Consider the following 26,570-nt stretch of genomic DNA (forward strand, 5'->3'; position numbering starts at 1 on the left):
GCAAATCTGTGGAAACCCACAAACTCTAAGGTCTGTGGTGTGATAAGAAGAACATCCTGCAACTCCCCAGATCCCAAATATTTCTATCACTAGCCTATACCCAGCTGGTTGAAAGTCTAGCTCTAAAAATCACCCGCAACACTTACAATTATGAGTGAAAGCTAAGACTAACTAAGCAAGAGCATGACACTTCATGAGAAACAGAAATATCATGTGTGTTCATAAGGGTCTATATTATACAACAACTGGTATAATGTATGTATTTCACTGTATGTAGATTTTACCCTTCTCCCCAAAAGAATAATAAACAAATATGGAACTCTAATTAATTATATCAAAGCAAATATTTGAGTAGATGTCTGCAACTTACTTTAAAATGTATTAAAAATCTAAAATGGATTCAAGGATGAATAAAAGGATTGATAGATGAATATCAATGTAATAAATGGAATATAGCAAAATATTTACAGAAGGTAAGTAGAAGGTTTATGGGTGTTCACTGTTTATTTTAACTTTTCTGTATGTTTGTAATTTTTGATAATACAATGCTGGGGAAAAATCACAGGCAGGGGAATCAAAACTGATAATAACAACAATAATAACTATCAATTATTAAGCACTGGGTTTACAAAATTCCTGTTTCAAAAATTCAAAAATATTATTATTAATCTCAGACAGATTGTTGTCCACTATATCACATATAGAAACTAGTTCTTAGGTTAAACCATTTTATTCAAGGCTATCTAGCTAGTAAATGATAGAACCTATATTTGTCCACAGGTATCTCTGACTATGAAAGACACATCTTATCCATTATGCTACATGGTTTGGGAGCTGGCCCCATATAAAGCTGCGAAGAGTCCTAGTGGCAAGGAAAATACATTAAGATTGCATCCTTTATCAAGGCATTGACATGAATCTAATGATCTGTTCCCTTCTATTTCATACATATATATATATATATATATATATATATAAAGATGATACATAAGTCTGGCCAAAATGAGAGAGATAAGTTTAGAGAAGAGGCCAGGAAAGAGGGGCCCAATTCCTCCAGTTCTAAAGGATTTCTAAGCAGCAAGGGTAACAACGAAGCCTGTACCCAGGACATGCTCCCAGTCAGGACAGGAGGGCACAGAGAAAACAGGCAAGATGCCACAAGCAAACCCAGCCCCCACCACAGTTCCGCCTACGACAAGCTCTCAGCAACACCCCCTGGGGAAGAAAAACCAGAAACTTGAAAAGGCAGAAGAAATGATTTATAGTAAAAATTCTATGCCTCTCCCCAAATATATTCTGCAGGACAATATTTTTATGGAATGTTAACTGATATTTTGTGAGGAAAAAATTTCTTTGTCAAATAATTTTAAGAAGCATTATGTTAGCAAATGTGACAGTTTTCTTGTTGGCAGGATTTCTCAGTCTTTAACATGGTCACCTGCAAATGTGACTTTCCAAAAGGAAGATAGAGTGTGCATCATTCCCAGTATGTTTTTGGAAATGCTGAGTTTGAGAAAAATCAGAAATTAAGATGTCTGAATAACTGGATATACCTTTAAAAAGTAACTATGAGGTCATAAGAATAAAGTCTAACGGGTTTATGATATAATTGAAGAAACAGGAGCTTTACAAATCTATGATGCCTAAAGCAATAAGGAAATGCAAATTGAAGAAAACTTAAAAGTCATACAGTGCAGTGTTTTACTACTTTGAGTTATTCTTGATCATTCATGGTAAGTAAAAAAAACAATTTACAAAAAAAAACTAACATTGGCATTGCGCTTTTCTCCCAAAATGTTCATAAGAAATATGCTATTCAGAAATTCTCAAGGCAATATAGATGTCAAAAAACAATCATGGTATTTATTAAACTATTGCCAGACACCAGCAGTGGACTCAGTTCTTTCAAAAGGCAGCACAAAACTAGAGTAGACACATGGAAGGCAGAGAGGAGCATTATGTTCAAGCACCGTCTAGTAGATGAGTGGATGAGGCAGGGTGACAATGCAAGCTGGGCAAAGGGAAAGGAGGTACTGATGTGCAACAGGTGGCCTAAAACTCTGGAAAAGAACACTAGCAAGTGAGTGTGACTCACACTGGCATCAGATCCCCTCTTAGAGCTAGAACACTGGGCCTCTGTCAGGCAAAGAAAAGGAGTCCCCATGAATAGCCATCTCTGCAAAGAGCAGTTACTGTCACTCCTTAAAAGACACAAGCGTGGCTGGAGACCGGCACCAGCTGACAGTACTTGGATTTCGGCAGCCACAGTTACACAAAGAGAACACCGTGGCCAGACACTTGGCCTATGTAGATAGAAATTCCATGTCCAGATTAAAGACATCCTCACTGTCTTCTGTGAGGTCAGATCACCCATGGAGTCCTGGGTTCAGTTCCGAGCACCACACCTTAAGGACGCTGATACATGTAAGAAAATCCAAAATGGGGAATCAGGACGGGGAGATTGGAAGTTGAAGAACAACTGAGGCAACCTTAAATTGGTCATCTGCATCATTCCCAACCTTTCATTATTACAAATAAGGCCACAAAGACTATCCCTAAGGCTAGATATTTACAAACATGGGTACTTCAAAAAGTTTGTGCAAAAGTAGAACTAAAAGTCTCTCCCTCTCTCTGTTTGTGGCTTTGCCTCTCAAATAAATAAATAAAATCTTTAAAAAATATATTTTGTATGTCCTTGATTGTTTTCTTGGGATAAATTTATAGAGACCCCTGGTTCAAAAGAAATAAACACTTGTTAAGGCCTTTAGAACATACCATCAAATTGCCTTACAGAAAGGAAGTGCCAGATTAAAATTCTAACAATATGCTTACACAGGAGGCCTGAAAAATATCACTTAATTTTTTTGCAAATTTATAATGGTAATTTTTATCTCAGTGGTTTTAACATTCCTTTCTGAATCAAAAATTCTGTGAGTTCAAGCACTATCTTAAAGCATAAAAAACACAATCTCTGCATATCTGTATGCATTCCCTAAAAGTTTTGGTAGCAGTTCTTACTTCAAAAAATTACTGAAGTAAAACTGACAAGACTGGCCGGCCCCACGGCTCACTAGGCTAATCCTCTGTCTTGCGGCGCCGGCACACCGGGTTCTAGTCCCGGTCAGGCACCGGATTCTGTCCCAGCTGCCCCTCTTGCAGGCCAGCTCTCTGCTGTGGCCAGGGAGTACAGTGGAGGATGGCCCAAGTCCTTGGGCTCTGCACCCCATGGGAGACCAGGAGAAGTACCTGGCTCCTGCCATCGGATCAGCGCGGTGCGCCAGCCACAGCACGCCGGCCGCGGCGGCCATTGGAGGGTGAACCAACGGCAAAGGAAGACCTTTCTCTCTGTCTCTCTCTCTCTCACTGTCCACTCTGCCTGTCAAAAAAAAAAAAAAAAAAAAAAAAACTGACAAGACTTCAGCTCTACTGCCATGCTTATTCAAAGACTACAAAAATTCAAAAGGAGATATATTCATGTATGTTTATTAAATATGTGATGGATGCAAAAACATGTAAAAATTAAGGTAAACTGTCATGAAATTACCACATTTATAAGTTAAACATAATCAGATATTGGCAATTTTTGTTTCACCTCATGTAATGCTTCAAACCTGATAAGCTGCAGATGAGGGCAAACCCTGGCTTGTTGGTTATTTTTACCCAGGGACTGTGATTTAATTAGATATAGAGAAGAGTCCCTGACAACCACCTCTGTTCAACATACTCCACACCAAGGAATGGTCCAAGTACATGGGCCCCTGTCAGTCACCCATGTGGGAGACCTGAGTAGAGTTCCTGCCCAACCGTACCTGTTGCAACTATTTGGAGAGTGAACCAGCAGATGGGCAATCTTGCTCCTTGTCTCTCCCTCTCTATCACTCTGCCTTTCAAATAAATAAATAAATCTTCAAAATACTCAATACCCAGGAAGTCCTGTAGTACAGTTTCTATTTATTTTGTGGTCACTAGCAAACAGCTTCTTCTAAACACTTTCTACATAAGAAATATGATTCGTATTTATGCCCTAAATTCACTGAAATGGGAGCCACTGAGGTTGCAATGGCCAACACAATTGAAATCGCTCAAGGCTAGGTACTTGCCCCATGAGGACCCAGGGAGCAACACAGAGGACCATTTCCATTTCACAGAGGAGAAAGCAAGCTCAGAGAGCTCTGGCTATAGTTACCACAATTTAAAAACTGTGAATAGAGATTCTAAACTCAGACTTTGATCATGAAGTCCTGGCATAAAAACTTGCCTTCTATTACTGTTATACTGTTATATAACTAGCATCAATTTAGTGCTAACTATAAACAAGATACTATGAAATATTAATAACAACCCTAATAAGCATTATAATTATTATCCCCATTTGCAAATGAGGAAACTCAAGCACAGAGAGATTAAGAAACTTTTCCAAAGCTACACAGCAAGGAAGTGGCAAAGCTGAGATTTAAATGCAGCTTCCATTTATAACAAATATACTATATATATATATTCACCTTTGAAAACTAAAGTAGAAGAGAAAAATAATAAAAACTGCCTAAATTTTAAACAAATGTTTTGATATTTAGATTATCTTACATTATTCTTAGATTATCTTCATCTTTTTCTAAGTTTATTTGTGTTAGGTAAAAACTGAGACATTATTCTGTAGCAATATAAAATCACAAAACATTTTTTAAATTCTATTTTAAATGTTTGACTAACAAGTAATACTTGTACATTTTTATGGGACACAGTGCAATATTTCAACACATATATAGGCCATCAGCCTTTCCATTTCCTTATCTTTTCTTTGTGTTTGGAGTCCACCAACTTCTTTCCTCCACAGGCAATAGTAAAAGGAAAACTGTAAAACAGTAAGAGTAAATGAAACCCAAGTATCAACACTTGAAATAGACAGACATGATTCACTTTCTATTTCTTCCCATGAAGATGAACATTCAGGAAACACTTTAAAAGAGCATCAGAAGTACACTTTAGTAATTCTGGTTTTAAAGAGTATGGAGGGCCGGCGCCGTGGCTCAATAGGCTAATCCTCCACCTTGCGGCGCCGGCACACCGGGTTCTAGTCCCGGTTGGGGCGCCGGATTCTGTCCCGGTTGCCCCTCTTCCAGGCCAGCTCTCTGCTATGGCCAGGGAGTGCAGTGGAGGATGGCCCAGGTGCTTGGGCCCTGCACCCCATGGGAGACCAGGAAAAGCACCTGGCTCCTGGCTCCTGCCAGGATCAGCGCGGTGCGCCGGCTGCAGCGGCGGCCATTGGAGGGTGAACCAACGGCAAAGGAAGACCTTTCTCTCTCTGTCTCTCTCTCTCACTGTCCACTCTGCCTGTCAAAAAAAAAAAAAAAAAAAAAAAAAAAAAAAAAAAGAGTATGGAAACAGTGGAGGAGTTACAACATTCAGGCAACTTTAGTACCAAGCTGATCAGATCTGCCTCAAATATTTAGGCTCTGTCCTTTGAGCCTAACATATAGAGAAAAAGTAGAGATAATCATTTCAGTGTCCATACCTATGAGGATATGCATCTGAATAAAAGAAAGAAAAGTGTGGAGCAAGGAAAAAAATTTTTAAAAGAAGATAGGTTTAAAAAAAAAAAAAAAGGCCAATCTCCTCTCAGAGAGCGTGGTCCATCCACATTAGAGAAAGGATTAAGCAGATACATTCAGCTTTTCTAACAGATTTTCTTTCTCTAAGACTTCAATACCCCTCTCACACTCACTCAGATAATCACATTAGTTTTGTCATTAAAAGCTCCCTTTTCATAGAATGCACCTAAACCGCTTAAACCACCCAGAGAGGTCGCATACATTATCAAACACCAAGACAAACGGAAGAGATTTTCCAACTTATGTCTTACTATTTCACTCTAACTATCCGCACGCTCAGAAGGCTCAGCTAAAATATTTGATGGGTTGTCAACTAAAAAAATGATTCCAAAATTGATAAACTTTAGTATCCTTTACAACTGTTCTTTCAGCTGAGAAGCGAGATAGTAGTTTTTTTTGCCGGCAGAACAGTCAAATGACTAGGGGTTTGCTTTCTCTTTTCTTGTCTTCCTTGTGTTCTACCAGCCAAGTCCATGATTATTTCTGCATGAATGTTGCAGCTTCTGTTAACAGTAAACAAAAGCAAATGGAGTCTGAGTGTGCAAAGCCCAAAGACAAATTAAGAAGAATGATACTTGAATTGACACGGAAAATGGCATTTAGTCGCTGCCGATGGATCCTTCAGAACTGTACAAGATCCAAGCAGAATTGGAAATCACCTGCCTTTTTTTTTTTTCATAACCCAACTGTTACATATTATCTCACCATCCTAAGCCTGAGTTACAGACTCAGAAAAGGACGGCTGTTTGTCAGCCCTTTAAAAAGGAGGAAGTGTATCAGAGGGAGGAGGAGTCCTGGTTAAATGGAACTATCCAAGTGAAAGAGCGGTCCCCAACTGGGTAGTGTTCCAGGGATTAGGGGGTTGGGAGAACAGAGAGGGGGGTCAAGAAAGGAGAAAGAAAAAGAAAGAAGAGTGAAAGAAAGTGATCCAAAGCTAAAAGTTTGGGAGGGAAACATGTAGTGGAAAAATTCTGAAAATCAGATGGGATGAAATTGGAAACACAGGCAATGGGAGTTTTTCACTGAAGAGACAAGAGAGAAAATAACTTTTGATTAAGTGTAGGTAGCAAACAGAATCACAAATAACATGATATATAATTGAGAATTCTATAGTATGCTCTTAACAAGAGAAAGGAGAACTTTAGTAAGAAATAACTGAAAAAAGAACAAAAACAACTGATACAGGACAAAAGATGGAAAAGGTTATCATAGAAGAAGATGCAGCTATCTTCCCATAAAAATAAACTTCTATCACATATATAATATATATAAAAAGATAAAAGGGTTGTACTGATTCAAAAACAGAGAACAAAATATCTAAAGTGTACTCCCTTAATTTCAAATGATTATTTAGGAAAGCAAAGAAGAAAAAATTTACACTGAAGACCCAACAGCAAAATATTTCAAAAAGAACATTAAAGAAGTGGAGAGAAAACCAAAATCAGCTGTCCTTTTCACTGCTCCAAATCACAGGAAATCAACACCAAAAAGCTGAATTTCTCTGGCTGTTTTTCTAGATCCATTATCAAACTATAGCCCCCAGGCCAAATGAAGCCCACTGCCCATTTATTTTTATAAATAAAGTATTATTGAACACAACCATACTCATTTGTTTATGGATTATCTATGGTTACTTTCATGCTACAGCTGCACAGTCAAGTAATTGTGACAAAGACCATATGGCCTGCAAAATCTAAAATACAGCTCTTTCTGTAAAAGTTTGCCAATCTCTGTTCTAAGTAAGGGAATTCCACATATGTTTTTATCATCTGACAACTCATCTGTTCTTCAAGTGGGAATAAAGATGCAAATGCAATTCTCATTTTGTATACAGAGTACAGAGTTGAATCTGATAGTTATCGCACTGAGCAGTGATCCATCCAAACCTTCAAACTGTCCTCCTAATCCAATGCAATGTGGTAGATCAGAGGTTCTGAAGGACAGACCCATGTTCAAACCCCACCTCTGCCACCTCTTAGCTGAGCTTTAATTTCTCCTTAATAAATCTGGCATTATACTGCTTTTTCCCAAAGTACCATTCTGAGGATCAAATGAGATCACATATGTGCGAGTGCTTTATAAATAGTACAGCAGAACAGAAGAATAAGGCAGTATTAGCACACAGACGTTTATGGAGACTTCAGATTTAGTATTTCCTCATTATACTTGTCCCTCAGGATCAGAAAGGAATTGGTTCCCGGCCCCTCCATGGATATACACAAGTATCTTATATAAAATAATGTATCATTTGTATAAAACCTATGCACATTCACCTCATACTTTAAATAGTTTCTAGATTACTTATAACACCTAATACAATGCACATCCTATGTAAAAAGCTGTTATGCCATATTGTTTAAGGATAATAACATGGGGGCCAACAATGTGGCATAGCGGGTAAAGCCGCCGCTTACAGTGCCAGCATTCCATATAGGCTCCAGTTCGAGTCCCAGCTGCTCTACTTCCAACCCAGCTCTCTGCCATGGCCTGGAAAAGCAGTAGAAGATGGCCCAAGTCCTTGGGCCCCTGTACCCATGTAGGATACCCTGCTCCTGGCTTCAGGTCGGCTTAGCTCCAGCAGTTGCAGCTATCTGGGGAGTGAACCAGTGATGAAAGACCTCTTTGTCTCTCTGCCTCTCTGTAGCTCTGCCTCTCAATTAAACAAATACATCTTTAAAAAAAATTCTTATTTAGAGCCGGCGCCGTGGCTCAATAGGCTAATCCTCCACCTTGCGGCGCCGGCACACCGGGTTCTAGTCCCGGTCGGGGCGCCGGATTCTGTCCCGGTTGCCCCTCTTCCAGGCCAGCTCTCTGCTATGGCCAGGGAGTGCAGTGGAGGATGGCCCAGGTGCTTGGGCCCTGCACCCCATGGGAGACCAGGAAAAGCACCTGGATCCTGGCTCCTGCAATCGGATCAGCGCGGTGCGCCGGCTGCAGCGGCGGCCATTGGAGGGTGAACCAACGGCAAAGGAAGACCTTTCTCTCTCTGTCTCTCTCTCTCACTGTCCACTCTGCCTGTCAAAAAAAAATAAAAAAATAAAAAAATAAAAAAATTCTTATTTAAAAAAAAATATGTGCATTTAATCATTCAAAGTAGCAGTTTAAGCAAGGTGTATATTTAATTATTCCAAGAGATAGCTAAATTAAAAATCCTTTTAAACCTGGGTCTTGGGGCCAGCATTGTGGCACAGCAGGTTAACCCCCTGGCTGGAAGCGCTGGCATCCCATATGGCCACCAGTTCAAGAACCGGCTGTTCCACTTCCAACCCAACTCTCTGCTATGGCCTGGGAAGGCAGTAGAGTATGGACCAAGTCCTTGGGCCCCTGCACCCGCGAGGGAGACCCAGAAGAAGCTCCTGGCTCCTAGCTTCAGCTCAGTGCAGCTTCGGCCATTGAGGCCAATTGGGGAGTGAACCAACGGATGGAAGACCTCTCTCTCTCTCTCTCTCTCTCTCTCCCTCCCTCCCTCTCTCTCTCTGCCTCTCCTCTCTCTGTGTAACTCTGACTTTCAAATAAATAAATAAGTCTTTAAAAATAAACAAATAAATAAACAAAACCTGGGTCTCATATCACCAATTCTTTTATTTCCAGTACCCATTCTTGCTTGAGAATCCATTGTAGTCTCTGAACCTAACCATCAAGTTGGACAACTTTTGTTTTTAAAATTAACAGGAAAGTTCTTTACAAAGGAATGCTTAAAAGGAGCATACACAACAAAGAATTTTGACGTGAAAAAGAACCTTAAAATTCGTGGTGTAGTGTAATTTATCTTTACATTTTCCAGAGTGTTTTCACACCCAGTATTTTATCTGCTCCTCAGCACAAACCCATCTGGTATATAAGTATTACTAACCCTGTTCTACAGCAGAAGACATGGAAGCTCAGGGAAGAAAAGCACCTTGCTCCAAACTACACAGCTAGTAAGCAGCTCTAAATCAAACCTTCACCTTCAGCATATGAGGCAGTGTTCTTTCCAGTCTGCCATGGTGCATGGGGAGCATCCCTTCAAGATCTATGCAGCACTTAGAATGCCTTAGCAGCTCACTGCATCATAGGACTAGGATAACAGCTGCTATTTTTTAAAGTATCAATGGTGTATAGCAAAGATTTATACACACACATATATCAAGTTAGGTAACATGTCCAAGGTCACATAACCAGAAAAGTGACAAACCCAAGATTCTGATATAGACTTGAATAACTCAATAGATCCCCTGTATACCTAGGATCTTCTCTTGATGCTGAAAATCAGAGGTTGCATATGAAAATGAAAATGAGAAGTGTGTTATTAAAAATGATGAGAGGACATTTTCCTGTTACCTGGATAGGCCATGCAGGTAAAGGCTGTAAAAAATCGGATGCATAAGGATAATCTACCATTGCTAGATTCACCCAGGTTTCAGAGATCCAGTCTTTCAAACGTCGGATGTCAGAAGAAGTTAATGGGTCACATAAGCGAAGGGTTTCAGTAAGCCACTGTAAACCACCTTCTGCGAACAGAATCACATTGTCGGAATCTAAAAAGTACTAGTCAAAAGAAGTCTTCACAGATCATTTGTTATTTATTTAGTATTACAGAAGACTCAATTTTCCATACCGCTCCTCCAAGAATGCATTTTCGACATTCAATAACATATTTTTAGAGCAACTGTATAATCCCATGATAGACAAGACAAGTTCCCTTTCTTCATTGAGCATATCAGAATTAGCACTCTGAACTATTCCTCCCTTTTAAATATTATTAAAATAAATAGGTAGAAATACTACAGAAGGATGAGAATGTATAAACTACAACTAAATAAAACAAACAGATGTATACAACAAATATAGAGTTAAGCAAAAGACAGCCAACACACAGAAAACATAGTTTATGCAAGTTTAGTTACCAAAACATTCAAAACAAGCAAAATGAATTTACGGTTCTAGAAGCGAGGATAGTGACTGGCTGGGTAGGTGTGGAGGTAGTGACAAGAGGGGATTTTTCAGATGCTGATGATGTACTTGTTTTGGATCTCCCTTTGCACTCACAAGCTATGCATTTTGATTTATGCACTTTTCTGCATAACATGTTCCATAAAATACAATGTTTACTTAAAGAGTGCGACATGTTAAGTTTAACAATTTTAACATTTAAAATGAAAGGTTAAAACACACACACAATTCCATTCTCTTAGCTAAAGCTTACTTGCGGTTGAGAGTCGATTAATGGCACCCCAGGACCTGCGGATGCTCTCTGGACAACCTGGACTACTTTTCCAAAAATCTGTAGTTACAATCTTCATAAATGCCTCACAAGGTACCAAATCCTCAAACTGCCAGATAGGGGCAGAAGCTGCAAGAGCTCTAAACAGTATGGAAAATAAGAAAGAAAAGAAAAAAATACATGTAACTCATCTAATTCCAGTTTTAACATAGCTGCTAATGGAATAGAAACTAAAAACTTCAGTACAATAGAATGGAGTAAAACAAATCTCTAAGTTTGCCTTGATAGTCATTAAGATGCATTTATATCCAACATAAATGCACTTACCCTACTACCACATGAGGATATTTCATCCGGAACCAGGCTGCAAGCATACCACCATAAGAGCCCCCTAGGGCAATAACAGGCTGATTTTCAGCTCCTGGGATTGTCCTTTTCAAGTGTTTGATTAACTCTGCAAAATCAGCCAGAGCTTGTTCTGATGTCAGAAAATTCAAGTGTCTGGAATCCTAAAGAAAATAACAAAGAAACTGTATGTAAATGTGTACAAAATAGCACTTAGGCATAGCATAGATCCAGAAAAGAGCCAGAAGCAGATAAGCTCTTCTCCAAATAGAACTTCTGACAATTGAGCTAAAATAAAATGCCCAGAATAACAGCCATGCTGGTACAAGTCACTTATGAAAAATGATTTTAAGTTTGTGGAAGAACATTATGTATTCTGCACTCAAATGCGATTTCTTTTAAATGTTATTTACCAAAGACCTTGTTGAGCTTGTAGAAATAATATAAACAAACTTTAAGAAAAATGTGATGGAATATAAAGTAAAGCTTAATAACTTTTATCATAACTTATATTTCAAATCGACACATTTAAAATGTCTACCACATAGGCAAAGATAAATTAAATTCTCTGAACAAATGAAGATCATCAGAAAAATAAAATATGTCCTTCCTCATCACAAAGACTATATATTGTGTTGGTCTTTTCAACAACTGGAACAAATGAGGATGCCTATGGTACACAACCATAAAATTGGGAGGGGGAAAATACTTTCAGGGATTGTATGGAAAACAAGCAAAGAAGACACTGATCCCTGAGAAAGAAAACCCACACGGTAAGTTCCATGACGGTCTAATTCTTTGCACAGGAACAGTTCCTACTCCGTGTAAGAAGGCAAAGCTCAGAGTATTGCTCAACTGAAAAGGATAACCAGATATTGCTAAAATACAACACTCCTTCCTTTAAAGCGTGAAAGCTGGGGCCGGTTCTGTGGTGCAGGGGGTTAAGCCACTATCTGCAGTGCCAGCATCCCATATGGCTGCCTGCCGGTTAGTGCTCCAGCTGTTCTACTTCTGATCCAGCCCCCTGTTAATGTGCCTGGGAAAGCAGCAAAGGATGTCCTTGGGCCCCTGCATCCACGTGGGAGACCCAGAAGAAGCTCCTGGCTCCTGGATTTGGCTGAGCCCAGCCCTGGGATGGAACATCTCTCTCTCTCTTCCTCCTCTGTGTGTGTGTGTGTGTGTGTGTGTGTGTGTCTTTCTCTGTAATGCTGCCTTTCCTTTAAACAAAAAATAAATAAAATAAAATAAAATAAATAAAATTTTAAAAAAGGTGAAAGCTAATCCCACCCCCTTTCAGCTTGGGCTGCATTCAGTGACTTGGTTCTAATGCACAGAATGTGGCAGAAGCAACGACATGTAACCAAGGTTAGGTCATAAAGAAGCTCAGCAGCTTCTGCCTTGCTCCCTAGGACAGGCTGCCTTAAGAAAAGTTAACAACCATGTCGTGAAACACTCAAGTAGGTCCTTAGATAAGCCCAGGAGAAGACTAACTGAAGCCTCTTCACCAGCACCCAGCACCACCTTATCATCACTCATGCGAGGGATCCTGCACATGAGTGGAAAGGATTTTCAACCCCAATCAAGCCTTCAGATGAGTGCAGTGCCAACTGATAACCTCACAAGATCCACTGACAGCAGAAGCACTCAGCCACACCATGCTTAGGTTCTTACAAAAACAAAAACAAAAACAACCTGATTAAATAAAGGTTTACTGCTGTTTTAAGCTGCTACAGTTTTGAAATCATTTGTTACACAGAAATGGGTAACTAATACAGCTACACACCTCTATCTGGCTATCCTTCATGAATCTCGTGCTTTCTTCTCACCACTCTGACTCCTTCTGCCACATAACTGAATGACATGATTCCCCTCTTCCCTCTTTCAAATGGATGTCACCTCCTCTTCCAAAACACACATTTTCTTACCTCCTTTCTTACTGTCTGCCGGTATTCTTTACTTTTAATTTTTATGGCACTAAGTATTGTTCAGGGCAATTTTTTCCTAATCCTTGCATATCTGTGACATCCGTCATGCTACTGACAATTCTGTAAGCAAATGAAGGGAAAGAACACACCAGAAAGAACCCTCAGCTCTACATTGCTAACAGAATATCAATGATTGGGACTTTGGAGAAGGGGCTTTGTTCCTAAGTGCAACAAGCTGGTTGCTTCCCAGTGTTTTCAGTACCTATCAAATCCCAGGATTAGATATGTACACAAAACTCTAAGCAAAAGAATAGCACTTCCCCATACAGCCTAACAAATATCAGCAAATTGTTCTGTTTTCTATTTACAATGCAAGGATATTATTTACTTATATTTATTTTTTATTTATAATATGAACCATCAGAATAAAAATTAAAACATCCTTCAAAACAGTAGCTTAGAAAATTATCAAATGTGAGTCCTTCTGGCTGAAAGTTCTCCAAAAGCATGGTATGTGCATACTGGTGGTGTGTAGGATGATCTTAGGTAGTACACATCTTTTTTTAGATATATTTATTTATTTGAAAGGTCAAGTTACAGAGAAATCTTCTAATTGTTCATTAGAATAATTAGAGCCGGCGCCGCGGCTCAATAGGTTAATCCTCCACCTAGCGGCGCCGGCACACCGGGTTCTAGTCCCGGTCAGGCACCGGATTCTGTCCCAGTTGCCCCTCTTGCAGGCCAGCTCTCTGCTGTGGCCAGGGAGTACAGTGGAGGATGGCCCAAGTCCTTGGGCCCTGCACCCCATGGGAGACCAGGATAACTACCTGGCTCCTGCCATCGGATCAGCACGGTGTGCCGGCCGCAGTGCGCCAGCCGTGGCAGCCATTGGAGGGTGAACCAACGGCAAAGGAAGACCTTTCTCTCTGTCTCTGTCTCTCACTATCCACTCTGCCTGTCCAAAAAAAAAAAAAAAAAGAAGAAGAAGAAGAATTAGAGACACACAGAGAGATCTCCCATCTGCTGGTTAACTCCCCAAATGACGGCAATGGCCAGGGCTGGGACAGGCCAAAATCAGGAGCCTGGAACTCCATCCAAGTCTCCCACATGGGTGACAGTGTCCTAATCACTAGGGCCATCTTCAGTTGCCTTCCTAGGCACATTAGCAGGGAACTGGATCAGAAGCAGAGCAGCCTGAGCTGGAACTGGTGTTCATATAGGATGCTGATGACACAGGCAGTGACTTTAACCCACTGTACCACAATGCTGGCCCCAGTAAACAAACACTCTTAATGTATTTTAATACAGTTGGGAAAAGAAAATAGTACAGAAAGCTCTTGGTTAAAGTAATACAAAATTTAAAAAGTTGAAAAAAAAAGTAAGTTGCTTAAAGAAAAATACAAATAGCACAGGTGGCAAATTAATATAGCCAGAATCATTAGGGGAATACATGAATGAGTCAGTGGAGGCAGAAGCATCTTGGTAAAGAATCTGTGTCCACATATACAAGACTAGTGTCTGCTAATACTAACTGACAGAATAAAAAGGAGAGAACGATCCAATATGGGAAGCAGGATACACAGCAGACTCATAGAATGGCAGATGTCCTAAACAGCACTCTGGCCTCAGAATCAGCCCCTAAGGCATTTGTATCTGGCTAAAAAGCCCATGAGAGTATTTCAGACATGGAAAGCCAAGAAACTCTGGAAAAAAAAAAAATGACCTAAATGAAAGATCTCTGTGAATGACATCCCAATGGAAAGTATGGGCCATCAAAGAAGGAGGTACCTTCCTCTGAAGGGAGGAGAGAACTTCCACTTTGACTATGACCTTGTCTAAATAAGATTGGAGTTGGCGAACTCAAGAGGCTTCCATAGCCTTGGCAGCTCATGACAAGAGCCTCGGGTGATTGCTGACATCATAAATAAGAGTGTTAATTGTTAAATCAACAACAGGAGTCACTGTGCACTTACTCCCCATGTAGGATCTCTGTCCTTAATGTGTTGTACTATGTGAATTAATGGCATAACTAGAACTCAAACAGTACTTTATACTTTGTGTTTCTGTGTGGGTGCAAACTGTTGAAATCTTTACTTAGTATATACTAAATTGATCTTCTGTATATAAAGATAATTGAAAATGAATCTTGATGTGAATGGGATGGGAGAGAGAGTGGGAGGTGGGATGGTTGTGGGTGGGAGGGAGGCTATGGGGGAAAAAGCCTCTATAATCCAGAAGTTGTACTTTGGAAATTTATATTTATTAAATAAAAGTTAAAAAAAAAGAATTTGTGTCCAAGGCCAAAGCTTCTTGAGAGAAAAGGAAAAGGAATCAAAGTGGCTTACTCATCCTCAGTTTACTGATTATATTTTTCTGGAAAACATTTTATGGACAAACATTTACATACTCATTATATTTTTTTCCAATGGCAGCCCTAATAATTTAAGTGGATAATCTACAAAGCAGAGTTTTAATGACATTTTTGAAATACTAATCAGCTCCATGCATGGCCTCTGCAGCCATACATAATGTAAGATGTAATGGTACAAGGAGTTAAAAACTGCTTATTTGGGGCCAGCGCTGTAGCATAGCGGGTAAGGCCACAGCCTGCAGTGCCGGCATCCCATATGGGCTCCAGTTCGAGTTCTGGCTGCTCTGCTTCTGATCCAGCTCTCTGCTATGGCCTGAGAAAGCAGTGGAGGATGGCCTAAGTCCTTGAGCCCCTGTACCCATGTGAGAGATCCGAAGGAGGCCTCTGGCTCCTGGCTTCAGATCGACACAGCTCCAGTCGTTGCGGCCATCTGAGGAGTGAACCAGTGGATGGAAGACCTCTTTCTTTCTGCCTCTGCCTCTGCCTCTCAAATAAAAAAAATCTTTAAAAAAAAAAAACTGTTCACTGCTGGAAATGATAACAACATGCCTTAAAAAGCCTCATTCAGAGCTGGTGTTGTGGCACAGCACATTAAATCTCTGCTTGCAGTACAATTATCCCATATCAGAGCACAGGTTTGATTCCTAGATGCTCCACTTCTTATCTGTCTTCCTGCTAATGCACCTGGAAAAGCAGGTAAAGATGGCCCAAGTGATTGTGCCCCTGCCAGCCACATGAGAGACCCAGATGGAGTTCCAGGCTCTTAGCTCCAGTCTGGTCCTGTCCTGGCCATTATAGCTATTTGGGGAATGATCCAATGGATAAAAGATACCTTTTTCTTCCTTCCTTCCTTCCTTTCTTCTTTCTTTCATTCTCTGTCTCTCTCTCTCTCTCTCTCCCTCCCTCCCTCTCTCCTCTTCTGCCACTTTGCCTTTCAAATAAATAAATCTTCTTAAAACATCTCAATCTGTTCAAACTACACATAAAAAGGAAAGATTATGTACAAATTACTCAAATTTCAAGCAAGTTAAAACTATCTCTCAGTGGGCATATAATTAGAAAATGTTCTATCTTGAGGGAAAAAAAAAACCCTCTGGGATTACGCCAAAAATTAAAAACATACTTACCTTGAATGAGCTGGCACCAAAGGGTAGTGATTCCCCATAGTACCGATGTTCAGCAAACACCAACATTGCTTTGAGTTCCTCAGCCACATCCCACATGAACCCCTAGGAAGAGTTAACAGATTCACAGGATAAAATCAGGATTCGAAAAAAAAGTCACTGGACCTTTTAGCAAACCACATGAAACAGAAGTTAAACCTAAGCAAAAAGAGCTGTCTGAAACTGCACATTCTATGTTTGTTCTGCAGATAAATGACATAACTACTGCTTCACTGCTGAATTTTAATCTTATTCTGTATCAGAGTGAAACACTTAAAATCAGAGTGAAACACTTAAAACTAAGTCCAAGTTGTTCATGCAGTCATCTCAATGCTTCTTATCCTCACACTCTTGTCTTAAAGTCAATAGGATCTCTATAATAGTTTTCAGTAAAAGCTGCCAACTGTGATGCCAGCATCTCATATGTGCATGGGTTGGAGTCCTGGCTGCTCTGCTTCCAATCCAGCTCCCTGCTAATATGCCTGAAAGAAGCAGAAGGTGGCCCAAATGCTTGGACCCCTGCCACCCACACAGGAGACCCAGGTGGAATTCCAGGCTCCTGGCTTTGGCCTAGTGCAGCCCCAACTAGTACAGCCATATGGGGAGTGAATCAGTAGATGGAAAATGTCTCTCTTTCTCTCCCTCTCTTTCTGTAACTGTCTTTCAAGTAAATGAATAAATATTTTGAAAAAATAGTCAAAATTCGTGGTGAGCCAAATATTATAACAAAGAGCTAAAGATGTCTAACTTAACTGTGTACTCAGAGGCATTTACAGCATAAAAGAAAAAATAGTACAAATAAATACACTAAATAAACTTCCCAGGATTTTAGATGTCTTTTTTATAAATAAATAGTAGGTAACAATAGCTAATGTTAACAGGGAGCTTAGACTGTATCAAGCACTATTTTTAAATACAACATATGCATTAATTCAATCAATTAAGACAAAAAACAAAGAGATAGGCACCTATACTATCCCCATTTACAGACAAGGATACTGAGGCACAAGAGCTTAAACCAGGGGCCAGCACTGTGGCGCAGAGGGTTAAGGCTCTAGCCTGAAGCGCCAGCATCCCATATGGGCGCCAGTTCTAGGCCCAGCTGCTCCTCTTCCAATCCAGCTCTCTGCTGTGGCCTGGGTAAGCAGTAGAACATGGCCCAGGTCCTTGGGCCCCTGCACCCACATGGGAGACCCGGAAGAAGCTCCTGGCTCCTGGCTTCGGATCAACGCAGCTCCAGCCGTTGCAGCCATCTGGGGAGTGAACAGGCAGATGGAGGACCTCTCTCTCTGTCTCTGCCTGTCTCTGTGACTCTTTCAAATAAATAAAAATAACTATAAGAAAAAAAGAAAGTCACTCTTTCACTGTCACTCTTTCAAACAAAACATATAAATCTTTAAAAAAAAAAAAAAAAGAGAGAGAGAGAGGCCAGTGCCGTGGCTCACTTGGTTAATCCTCCACTTGCAGCACCAGCATCCCATATGGTCGCCGGGTTCTAGTCCTGGTTGCTCCTCACCCGGCTCCTGGCTTCAGATCAGCACAGCACCGGCTGTAGTGGCCATTAGGGGAGTGAATCAACAGAAGGAAGACGTTTCTCTCTGTCTCTCACTGTCTATAACTCTGTCTCTCTCTCTCACTGTCTAACTCTGCATGTCAAAAAAAAAAAAAAAGATTTTATTTATTTGAGAGGTAGAGTTATAGACAGTGAGAGGGAGAAACAGAGAGAAACGTCTTTCTTCCATTGGTTTACTCCCCAAATGGTTGCAACTGCCTGCAGCCAGTTCTAGGCAGCTGTGCTTACACTGAGCTTCTCCTCCTTTTTACCACTTCTCAGGACAGGGCCTTCCTGGCAAGCCTTAAGTCCTACCACGGTGCCTGTGAGAACAATGGGACCAGGTGGACACAGAAACTTTTTCCTGCCTATAATAAAGGAGAGCAGGAACCGGGAAAATCACCTTATAGAAGTTGCCCCTGACTTTGTCACAAAAGGTTAGTCACATAGGGAAGAGAAAAGTGACAAGGCAGCCTCTGAAATTTCACAGAATAACAGCACAGCAATCGATGGAAAGGAAGTCCTGATTTCATATGTCACTAATCTCTAGGATCTCATTTCTCAGGGAATTATTTTCTCTTCAAGGAAGATAGGCACTTTTAATATTCCAAAAGGAAATTATCAGAAATGATGAATGCAAAAACAGCAGAATTGCATTCATATCTTTACTTCCCAATCAGTACAGTTCAGCAAACATTGACTGAGACCTCCTGAACACAAGGCACTACTAAACAAGATGTTAGCTTTGGAGATAATATGATGTAGTCGGCACTCTGAGGTAATTCATGGTTGACACTTTTTAGTTATAGTGTTGACAACTTGAAAGAACACTTCCTTTCATATGTCCTTCTAAATTAAGTTTTGTAAATGGATTTAAGTATTATTATAAAAGGGAACAGAAAATACAGTCAGGGCCAAGCTTCACAAATACAGGAAAAACAAACCAAAACACAGATACAACTTTACAAAGGTAAATTCCTAATTGAGAGTCAAATCTGTGTTTTTTTTTTTATTATTTCAATTAGTTTTGTTTAGGATTTTTTTATTCATTCATTTAATGAGTATTTATTGAACACCTACATAATGCCTTGCACTCTAAGAATACAATACTGAACAAATATAAAAATTCCTCCCCCTGTGCTTCTAAGTATCATTAATCAAAACAAACTATATACCGTATCATTCTTATAACCATTGTTCTGAAATCCTTGTTCACGCTAGAAATATTCTGAGATTAAAACATTTTAATTGAATTTCCCAAAATTTTATTTCATTCTTTCATTTGTAATTCTTTAAGCTGAATATGCAAGTTTGTTATCTCTATTCATTCTCTTGTGAACTGTCCATTCATGTATTTTTGCTATTTTTCTACTATTGGTAAGTTTATTTTTTCAGTACTTTTAAAAGAACCTTACAATTAAAAATAGAAATGACTGTTCATATATGCAGAACATTTTATTACAGTTTATTATAATAAAAGGCAAATTGTTTGGGCACTGGAATTTCACAAATCTGCACATACCGTATTATTGCAAAACCAGACAATGTCTCCTTCATTACCAGTGTAGAAAAGTATTGATCCACCATCTTTCCTCCAGTGTTTATCAGATATCAAGTATCGCTGTTTAAAAGTTTTCATGAGAGTAAATCCAAAATGATCAACCTAAATAAAACACAACAAATAAGACACATTTCAAAAGAAAATTCAATGAGATCAACATAAAGGTAATTAAATTAATTATCCCACTAAAATAAAGCTATACAACAAAAATCATCAAAAGGAAATTAAATTTCATTTTTGTTGTATTATTAATATTGATATTGATATCATTATTTTGAAATCATTTTATAAAGCATTGTTTTTTACTTGTGGTCAAGATTTTCAGAATAAAAGAAAAGATACAAGTAGCCACTTAAAAAAACACAAAAATATTAAAACTAAAATAGAAATTTAAAAAGAAATATGAACTCATTATTTTGTTCTCACGGCTTTTTAAATTAATTTTTAATTGCCCCAAATTGTATATATTTATAGTACAAAACACAATGCTTTGAAATCTATGTTGTAAATGGTTAAACTGAGCTAATGTAAGCATTACTTCACATACTTATCATATTATTAGAACACTTAAAATCTACTCTTAGCAATTTTAAGTAGATAGTAAGATCTATCATTTTCCAAAATACAGATATCCCTTACTGTCTGAATTTTCCTTATACAAACTTCCAATATCAAAATCCAAGAACTAAACAGACCACAGAAAAGGTCTATAAACATTGTTATCCTCAAGAAAACAGCATTCTAAGTACTAGGATTTTGCTGTCTAATACAGTTCCCACTAAAAGAGTCAAGGACTGCTACTGGAGTCGGTGAACTGAAAAGGTTTCCATAGCCTTGGCAACTCATGACAAGAGCCTAGGGTGATTACTGATGCCATAAACAAGAGTGTCAAATTGTTAAGTCAACAACAGGAGTCACTGCGCACTTACTCCTCATGTAGGATCTCTGTCCTTAATGTGCTGTACATTGTGATTTAATGCTATAACTAGTACTTAAACAGTATTTTTCACTTTGTGTTTCTATGCGGGTGCAAACTGTTGAAAGCTTTACTTAATATATACTAAACTGATCTTCTGTATATAAAGAGAATTGAAAATGAATCTTGATGTGAATGGAAGGGGAGAGGGAGCAGGAAAGGGGAGGGTTGCGGTTGGGAGGGAAGTTATGGGGGGGGGGAGCCATTGTAATCCATAAGCTGTACTTTGGAAATTTATATTCATTACATAAAAGTTAAAAAAAATAATGCAAAGAAAGTGAAACTTGACAATGTGCCTTTTTATAGTGGAGGAAATAAACAATAATTCTGCTCACAAAAAAAAAAAAAAAGGACTGCTACTGAAGTAACTGATTGACATTTGGGACAAGGAAGCTACAAGAGATGCCTACCTATCTTGCAGTGGAAAAAAACAAGGAAACACTCAAATTAATGTAGTACACAAAGAAGCAACAAGGGACTACCACTGACTAATATTTTAATAAACTGGACACAAAAAGAATAATGGTTGTAATTGATTAAAATGCTCATTTAATGAAATCCATTAAACCATTAAAGACATAAAAAAAGGAAAAATTCATTTGTCACCATTAAGGTGTCCATTAAAACCACTCCTTACTTGGAAATGGAAGTTAAAAAGTAAAGAATTACAGTTAACTGACCTTTCTAATAGAATTTGTATTACATGGTGGTGACCAGTTGTAGATGATGAAGAGCTCTGCTTAGTTGTCAGCTAATACAGCAGGAATGACAGAATTTAAAAAATTATAGTTTTGCAAAGTGTTAAAAGCATTAAGAGAATGGGTAATAGAAAAATGAACATTCATATAGTCTTAAAGTCATAACATCAAGAAGACTCTCTTGTCACAAATGAAAAATGTAACTTTATAAAGAATGGATCAGGCTGCCATAGCCTTAATCTAAGTGATCAATGACAGCATAGTTACTGGTGGAGCAGACAGGGAACAACACAAGACACATATCACCTCTGATATATTCTTGCCAAAAACGTTCTACTTCTGTCTTAATCTGGCCTTTAAATCTCATTTCCAATATTTAAGGAAATATGAAAGATGGAAAAATAAGTGGAAGACACTCTGAAGAAAAATACTTAGACAAATGTGAAGTCAGACATTTCACAAGGCAATGGCAAGGCAGTATCATGACAAGAGGACTGGAAACGGAAACTTTGCAAAACAGATAAAACACATCAAAAAATGAAAACAGAAAATTTTAAGCTGAAATTGAACTTTAAACATATTTTTAGAAAAATTTTTTTATCCACTGAGCTTTTATAACTTGCCATTAAAATAAAATTATCATAAACTGTATCATGGTAAGATTTATCTGTTAACTATCTACTATCTGAATTCACAAAGTCACCCCACTATACTGAGCCCCACTGAGCTTTTAGGATGAAAGGGACTGAATTCCTCAGTTCTGTAGGCGAATGCTCTGCCTGGTCTGAAGCAGACTTAGGCTGTTTCCAGGGCTTGAGCTTCTCTAGAGCATGGGTTGGTTCCCACTTAAACCAGACCCTGCAAGATCTCCCTAGACCATTTTAGAACAGATAGGATTCCCTGCACCCAACTCCATCTACATTCACAAACACACACACACACACACACACACACACACTTACATTTCACCTACCACAGGTTCTAAAATGCAAGTGTCTTAATACTGAACCAAACTGTCTATTTCCTAATGTCCATGATCACCACTATATGTAACCCTACAAAAATAAGTTATCCTAAAGCCTGCCTACTCTTTTTTTTTTTTTTCAAAGATTTTATTTATTTCACAGAGTTACAGACAGTGAGAGAAAGAGGCAGAGAGAAAGATCTTCATTCCCTTGGTTCACTCCCCAAATGGGCGCAACGACCGGAACTGCGCAGATCCAAAGCCAGGAGCCAGGTGCTTCTTCCTGGTCATCCATGTGGATGCAGGGCCCAAGCACTTGGGCCATCCTCCACTGCTTCCCCAGGCCACAGCAGAGAGCTGGACTGGAAGAGGAGCAACCGGGACTAGAACCGGTGCCCACATAAAATGCTGGCACCGCAGGCATAGAATTAACCTAGTGCACCACGGTGCCGGCCCACCTGCCTACTCTTCAGGAAAACAGGCAATGTACATGGAACAGGTATGTAATAATGATGTCCCATATGCTATAAACCCCTTATATTATAATGTAACTCTACTCAATCACTCACCCAACAAGTATCTATGGAATTTCAGTTCTGATCCAAGTACTAAGCTAAGCAATGGAATATAAGAGTTGGTTGAGTCATAATCCTTGGATTTACATAAAACTAACCCAACTACATCCACCTAGCCTAAAAATTAAAGAGAGCAAGAGAAACAGATACTGAATGTATGACCGAAAGGTGATTCAAACCACTTCACTTCACTTAGTACTTTGGTTCTCCATGTAAGGTTCCCAGTCCAGTAGCACTGGCATCACCTGGGAACTTGTCAGAACTGCAGTCCTTCTGATTGAATCCCACCAGATCTACTAAATCAGAAAACTGAGGGACAGAATCCAGGACCTATACTTAAGCAAGCCCTCCATATGAAGTTTTGAGAACCACTGAGTTAGAATAAACACTAAAAGAAGACATGAATCTGCCATTCCTTCTCCTGATGATCTAGGTTTCAGAATACTTCTAACACTGTGAGCACCCCACCATGGTGAATAAGGCTCTGGTGTTTAAAAGTTTGGAGATGAAACTCAATATTTTAACTGCCGACGCCGTGGCTCAATAGGCTAATCCTCCACCTTGCGGCGCCGGCACACCGGGTTCTAGTCCCGGTCGGGGCGCCGGATTCTGTCCCGGTTGCCCCTCTTCCAGGCCAGCTCTCTGCTATGGCCAGGGAGTGCAGTGGAGGATGGCCCAGGTGCTTGGGCCCTGCACCCCATGGGAGACCAGGAAAAGCACCTGGATCCTGGCTCCTGCCATCGGATCAGCGCAGTGCGCCGGCTGCAGCGGCGGCCATTGGAGGGTGAACCAATGGCAAAGGAAGACCTTTCTCTCTCTGTCTCTCTCACTGTCCACTCTGCCTGTCAAAAAAAAAAAAAAAAAAAGTTTGGAGATGAGAGGTTGCTGCTGTGGCACAGGTAAAGCCACCGACTGCAACACTGGTATCCCATATGGGCACCTGTTTGAGTCCTGACTGCTCCACTTGCAATCCAGCTCCCTGCTAATGTGCCTGGGAAAGCAGTAGAACATGGCCCAAGTGCTTGGGCCCCTGCACCCACATGGGAGATCCAAAAGAAACTCCTGGCTCCTGACTTCACATCAGCCCAGCTCGGGCCATCTTGGCTATTTGGAAACTAAACCAATGTATGAAGGACATCTCTCTATGTGTTTCTCTCTCTCTCTCCCTCTCCTTCTCCCTCTCCCTCTCTCTCTGTAACTCTGCCTTTTAAATAAATAAATAAATCTTTTTTAAAAAAAATAACAAAATAAAGGTTTGGGGCTGGCACTATGGAGTAGGCTAGGCCTCCACTGTGATGCTGGCATCCCATATGAACACCAGTTTGAGACCCGGCTGCTCTACTTCCAATCCAGCTCTCTGTCTATGGCCTGGGAAAGCAGTAGAAGATGGCCCAAGTCCTTGAGACCCTGCACACACATGGGAGACCTGGAAGAAGCTCCTAGTTCCTGGCTTCAGGCAGCCTGGCTCTAGTTCCAGCCATTGTAGCCATCTAGGGAGTGAACCAGCGGATAGAAGATCTTTCTGTCTCTCCCTCTTGTCAGTAGCTCTACCTCTCAAATATATAAAATCTTTAAAAATAAATAAAAGTTTGAATTATCACCCAAGATGGCCGCCAAGTACAAGTCAACTGCATGATCTGCTTCAACAAGTAAGGAAAGATTATGTTGGACTTAAAGAAAAGAAGTAAGAGTACATGATTCTCTAACAAGATGCCTTCTTTTCACAGAATTCTCAACAATAATTTTACCATAATGATTTTCACTTTATCCATGGACATAAGAACCTAGCTTTCTGATAAAATAAAACAGTGGGGGCCAGCGCTGTGGCTCAGGTTAATCCTCTGCCTGTGGCACCTACATTCCATATGGGAGCCAGTTCTAGTCCTGGTTGCTCCACTTCTGACCCAGCTCTCTTCTATGGCCTAGGAAAGCAGTGGAAGATGGCTCAAGTGCTTGAGATCCTTCACCCATATGGGAGGCCCAGAGGAAGCTCCCGGCTCCTGGCTTCAGATTGGCCCAGCTCCAGCCACTGTGGCCACTTGGGGATTGAATCAGCAGATAGATGGAAGACCTTTCTCTCTGTCTCTTCCTCTCACTTAACTCTATATCTCAAATAAATAAATATTTTTTAAAAATGAAACAGTGTTATAGCCTTTAAAAGCAACTCACAAAGAAATATATTTTAATAATCCAGTCTAACAGTTTCAAACTTGAAAATACGAATGTGTGTTTATAAATGCCATTTAAATGTTAAATGGTGAAAAGTTCTTGCCAGAGCAAAAACTTCCACCAAAGTTCACAAGGGTTGCAACAACTTCAAAATGACAGGAAGTCAAATTAAACTTGTGGGACCACATCCAAAGTCTCAAGCTCCTTGAAATCAATCTTATTTATTATAATTGGAAAAAAGACAATGAAGTTTAGTATGATAGGAAAAGAGGTAGGGACTGGATTTGACAGACTTGAACTTGAATCTCTACTCAGGTAAGTCATTTAACCTCTCTGAGCTATGGCATTTTCCTATAGAAAGTAAGAATAATTATATATAATTTAAGGATCATGAGGCTGGCGTTGTGGCACAGAGGGTTAAGCCACCACCTGCAATGGCAGTATCCCACATGAGTGCCAGTTCAAGTCCTGTGTGCTCCAGTATCTGATTCAGCTCCCCATTAATGTGCATGGAAAAGCAGCGGAAGATGGTCCAAGTACGTGGGCCCTTGCCATCTGTGTGGCAGAACAGGATGCAATCCCTGGCTCCTGGTTTCAGACTGGCCCAGCCCCAACAATTGTAGCCATTTGGGGAGTGAACCAACAGATTGAAGAGCTCTCTCCCCTCTCTCTCTTTTGTCTCTTCTTCTCTCTGTGTGTAACCATGCCTACCAAATAAATAATAATCTTTTTTTAAAAATTATATAGTGATAGAGAAAATGTACCCAAAGTACCAAGCTGAGTTCCTGATATGTAAGAGCTCAGTAAATGTTAGTGCTCCTTCCTGTTCCATTTGCACACCAAACCTAAGCATGGAGAACTTTAGAAAGAGATGCAGAAGTTCTTCAAAGAATTACAGGAAGTACCCTTAGAATGTCAAAACCTCCTGTTTTCTGAGTGCTTCACTGAAATGTTAAACAGCTAAAAACATGCAGGTAAATCTCCTTTGTACAACATGAATTCACACGATTTTCTTGGCGCCTTCTCATCAACAACTTCCTGTCACCCAACTATAGCCAGTTTTCAACTAATGGCCAGGCACAATAAGGGCAGTGTGTCCCCTCTGCTGTTGAGAAGTGGGACTACATGCTACTTCCAGCTCTGGTCTCTTGTAGAAAGAGAGATTTTATAAATCATGAGAAAAGGTGACAAACGCCTGAGAGACCATTTGATCTGTGTTGTTTTTTTTTTTTTTTTATTTTTTTATTTTTTTTTATTTTTTTTTTTTTTTTTTTTTACAGGCAGAGTGGACAGTGAGAGAGAGAGACAGAGAGAGAAAGGTCTTCCTTTTGCCGTTGGTTCACCCTCCAATGGCCGCCGCTGCAGCCGGCGCACCGCGCTGATCCTGGCAGGAGCCAGGAGCCAGGTGCTTTTCCTGGTCTCCCATGGGGTGCAGGGCCCAAGCACCTGGGCCATCCTC

General features: G+C 39.9%; 1 protein-coding gene across 3 annotated transcripts in view; it reads right to left on the reverse strand.

Annotated features, from left to right (window-relative positions):
• Window positions 1-26,570, reverse strand: part of PRCP (prolylcarboxypeptidase) — a 76,160-nt gene that overhangs the window by 12,733 nt on the left and 36,857 nt on the right. For 2 of the 3 annotated variants that reach the window (XM_017344368.4, XM_008263350.5), the window contains exons 2-6: window positions 19,691-19,831; window positions 16,581-16,682; window positions 11,140-11,321; window positions 10,795-10,952; window positions 9,930-10,099 (exon numbers count right to left, since the gene is read on the reverse strand). In XM_017344368.4, coding sequence (XP_017199857.1) covers window positions 9,930-10,099; window positions 10,795-10,952; window positions 11,140-11,321; window positions 16,581-16,682; window positions 19,691-19,831 — 753 coding nt within the window. Of the gene's footprint in view, window positions 1-4,331; window positions 4,853-9,929; window positions 10,100-10,794; window positions 10,953-11,139; window positions 11,322-16,580; window positions 16,683-19,690; window positions 19,832-26,570 lie in introns of those variants that run through there. The other variant, XM_089331939.1, reaches the window with a different exon arrangement.

This window comes from Oryctolagus cuniculus, chromosome 1 (genome assembly GCF_051225735.1).
Source record: "Oryctolagus cuniculus isolate XC-2025 breed Fujian yellow rabbit chromosome 1, ASM5122573v1, whole genome shotgun sequence".
In the NCBI taxonomy this organism is placed as follows: Eukaryota; Metazoa; Chordata; class Mammalia; order Lagomorpha; family Leporidae; genus Oryctolagus; species Oryctolagus cuniculus.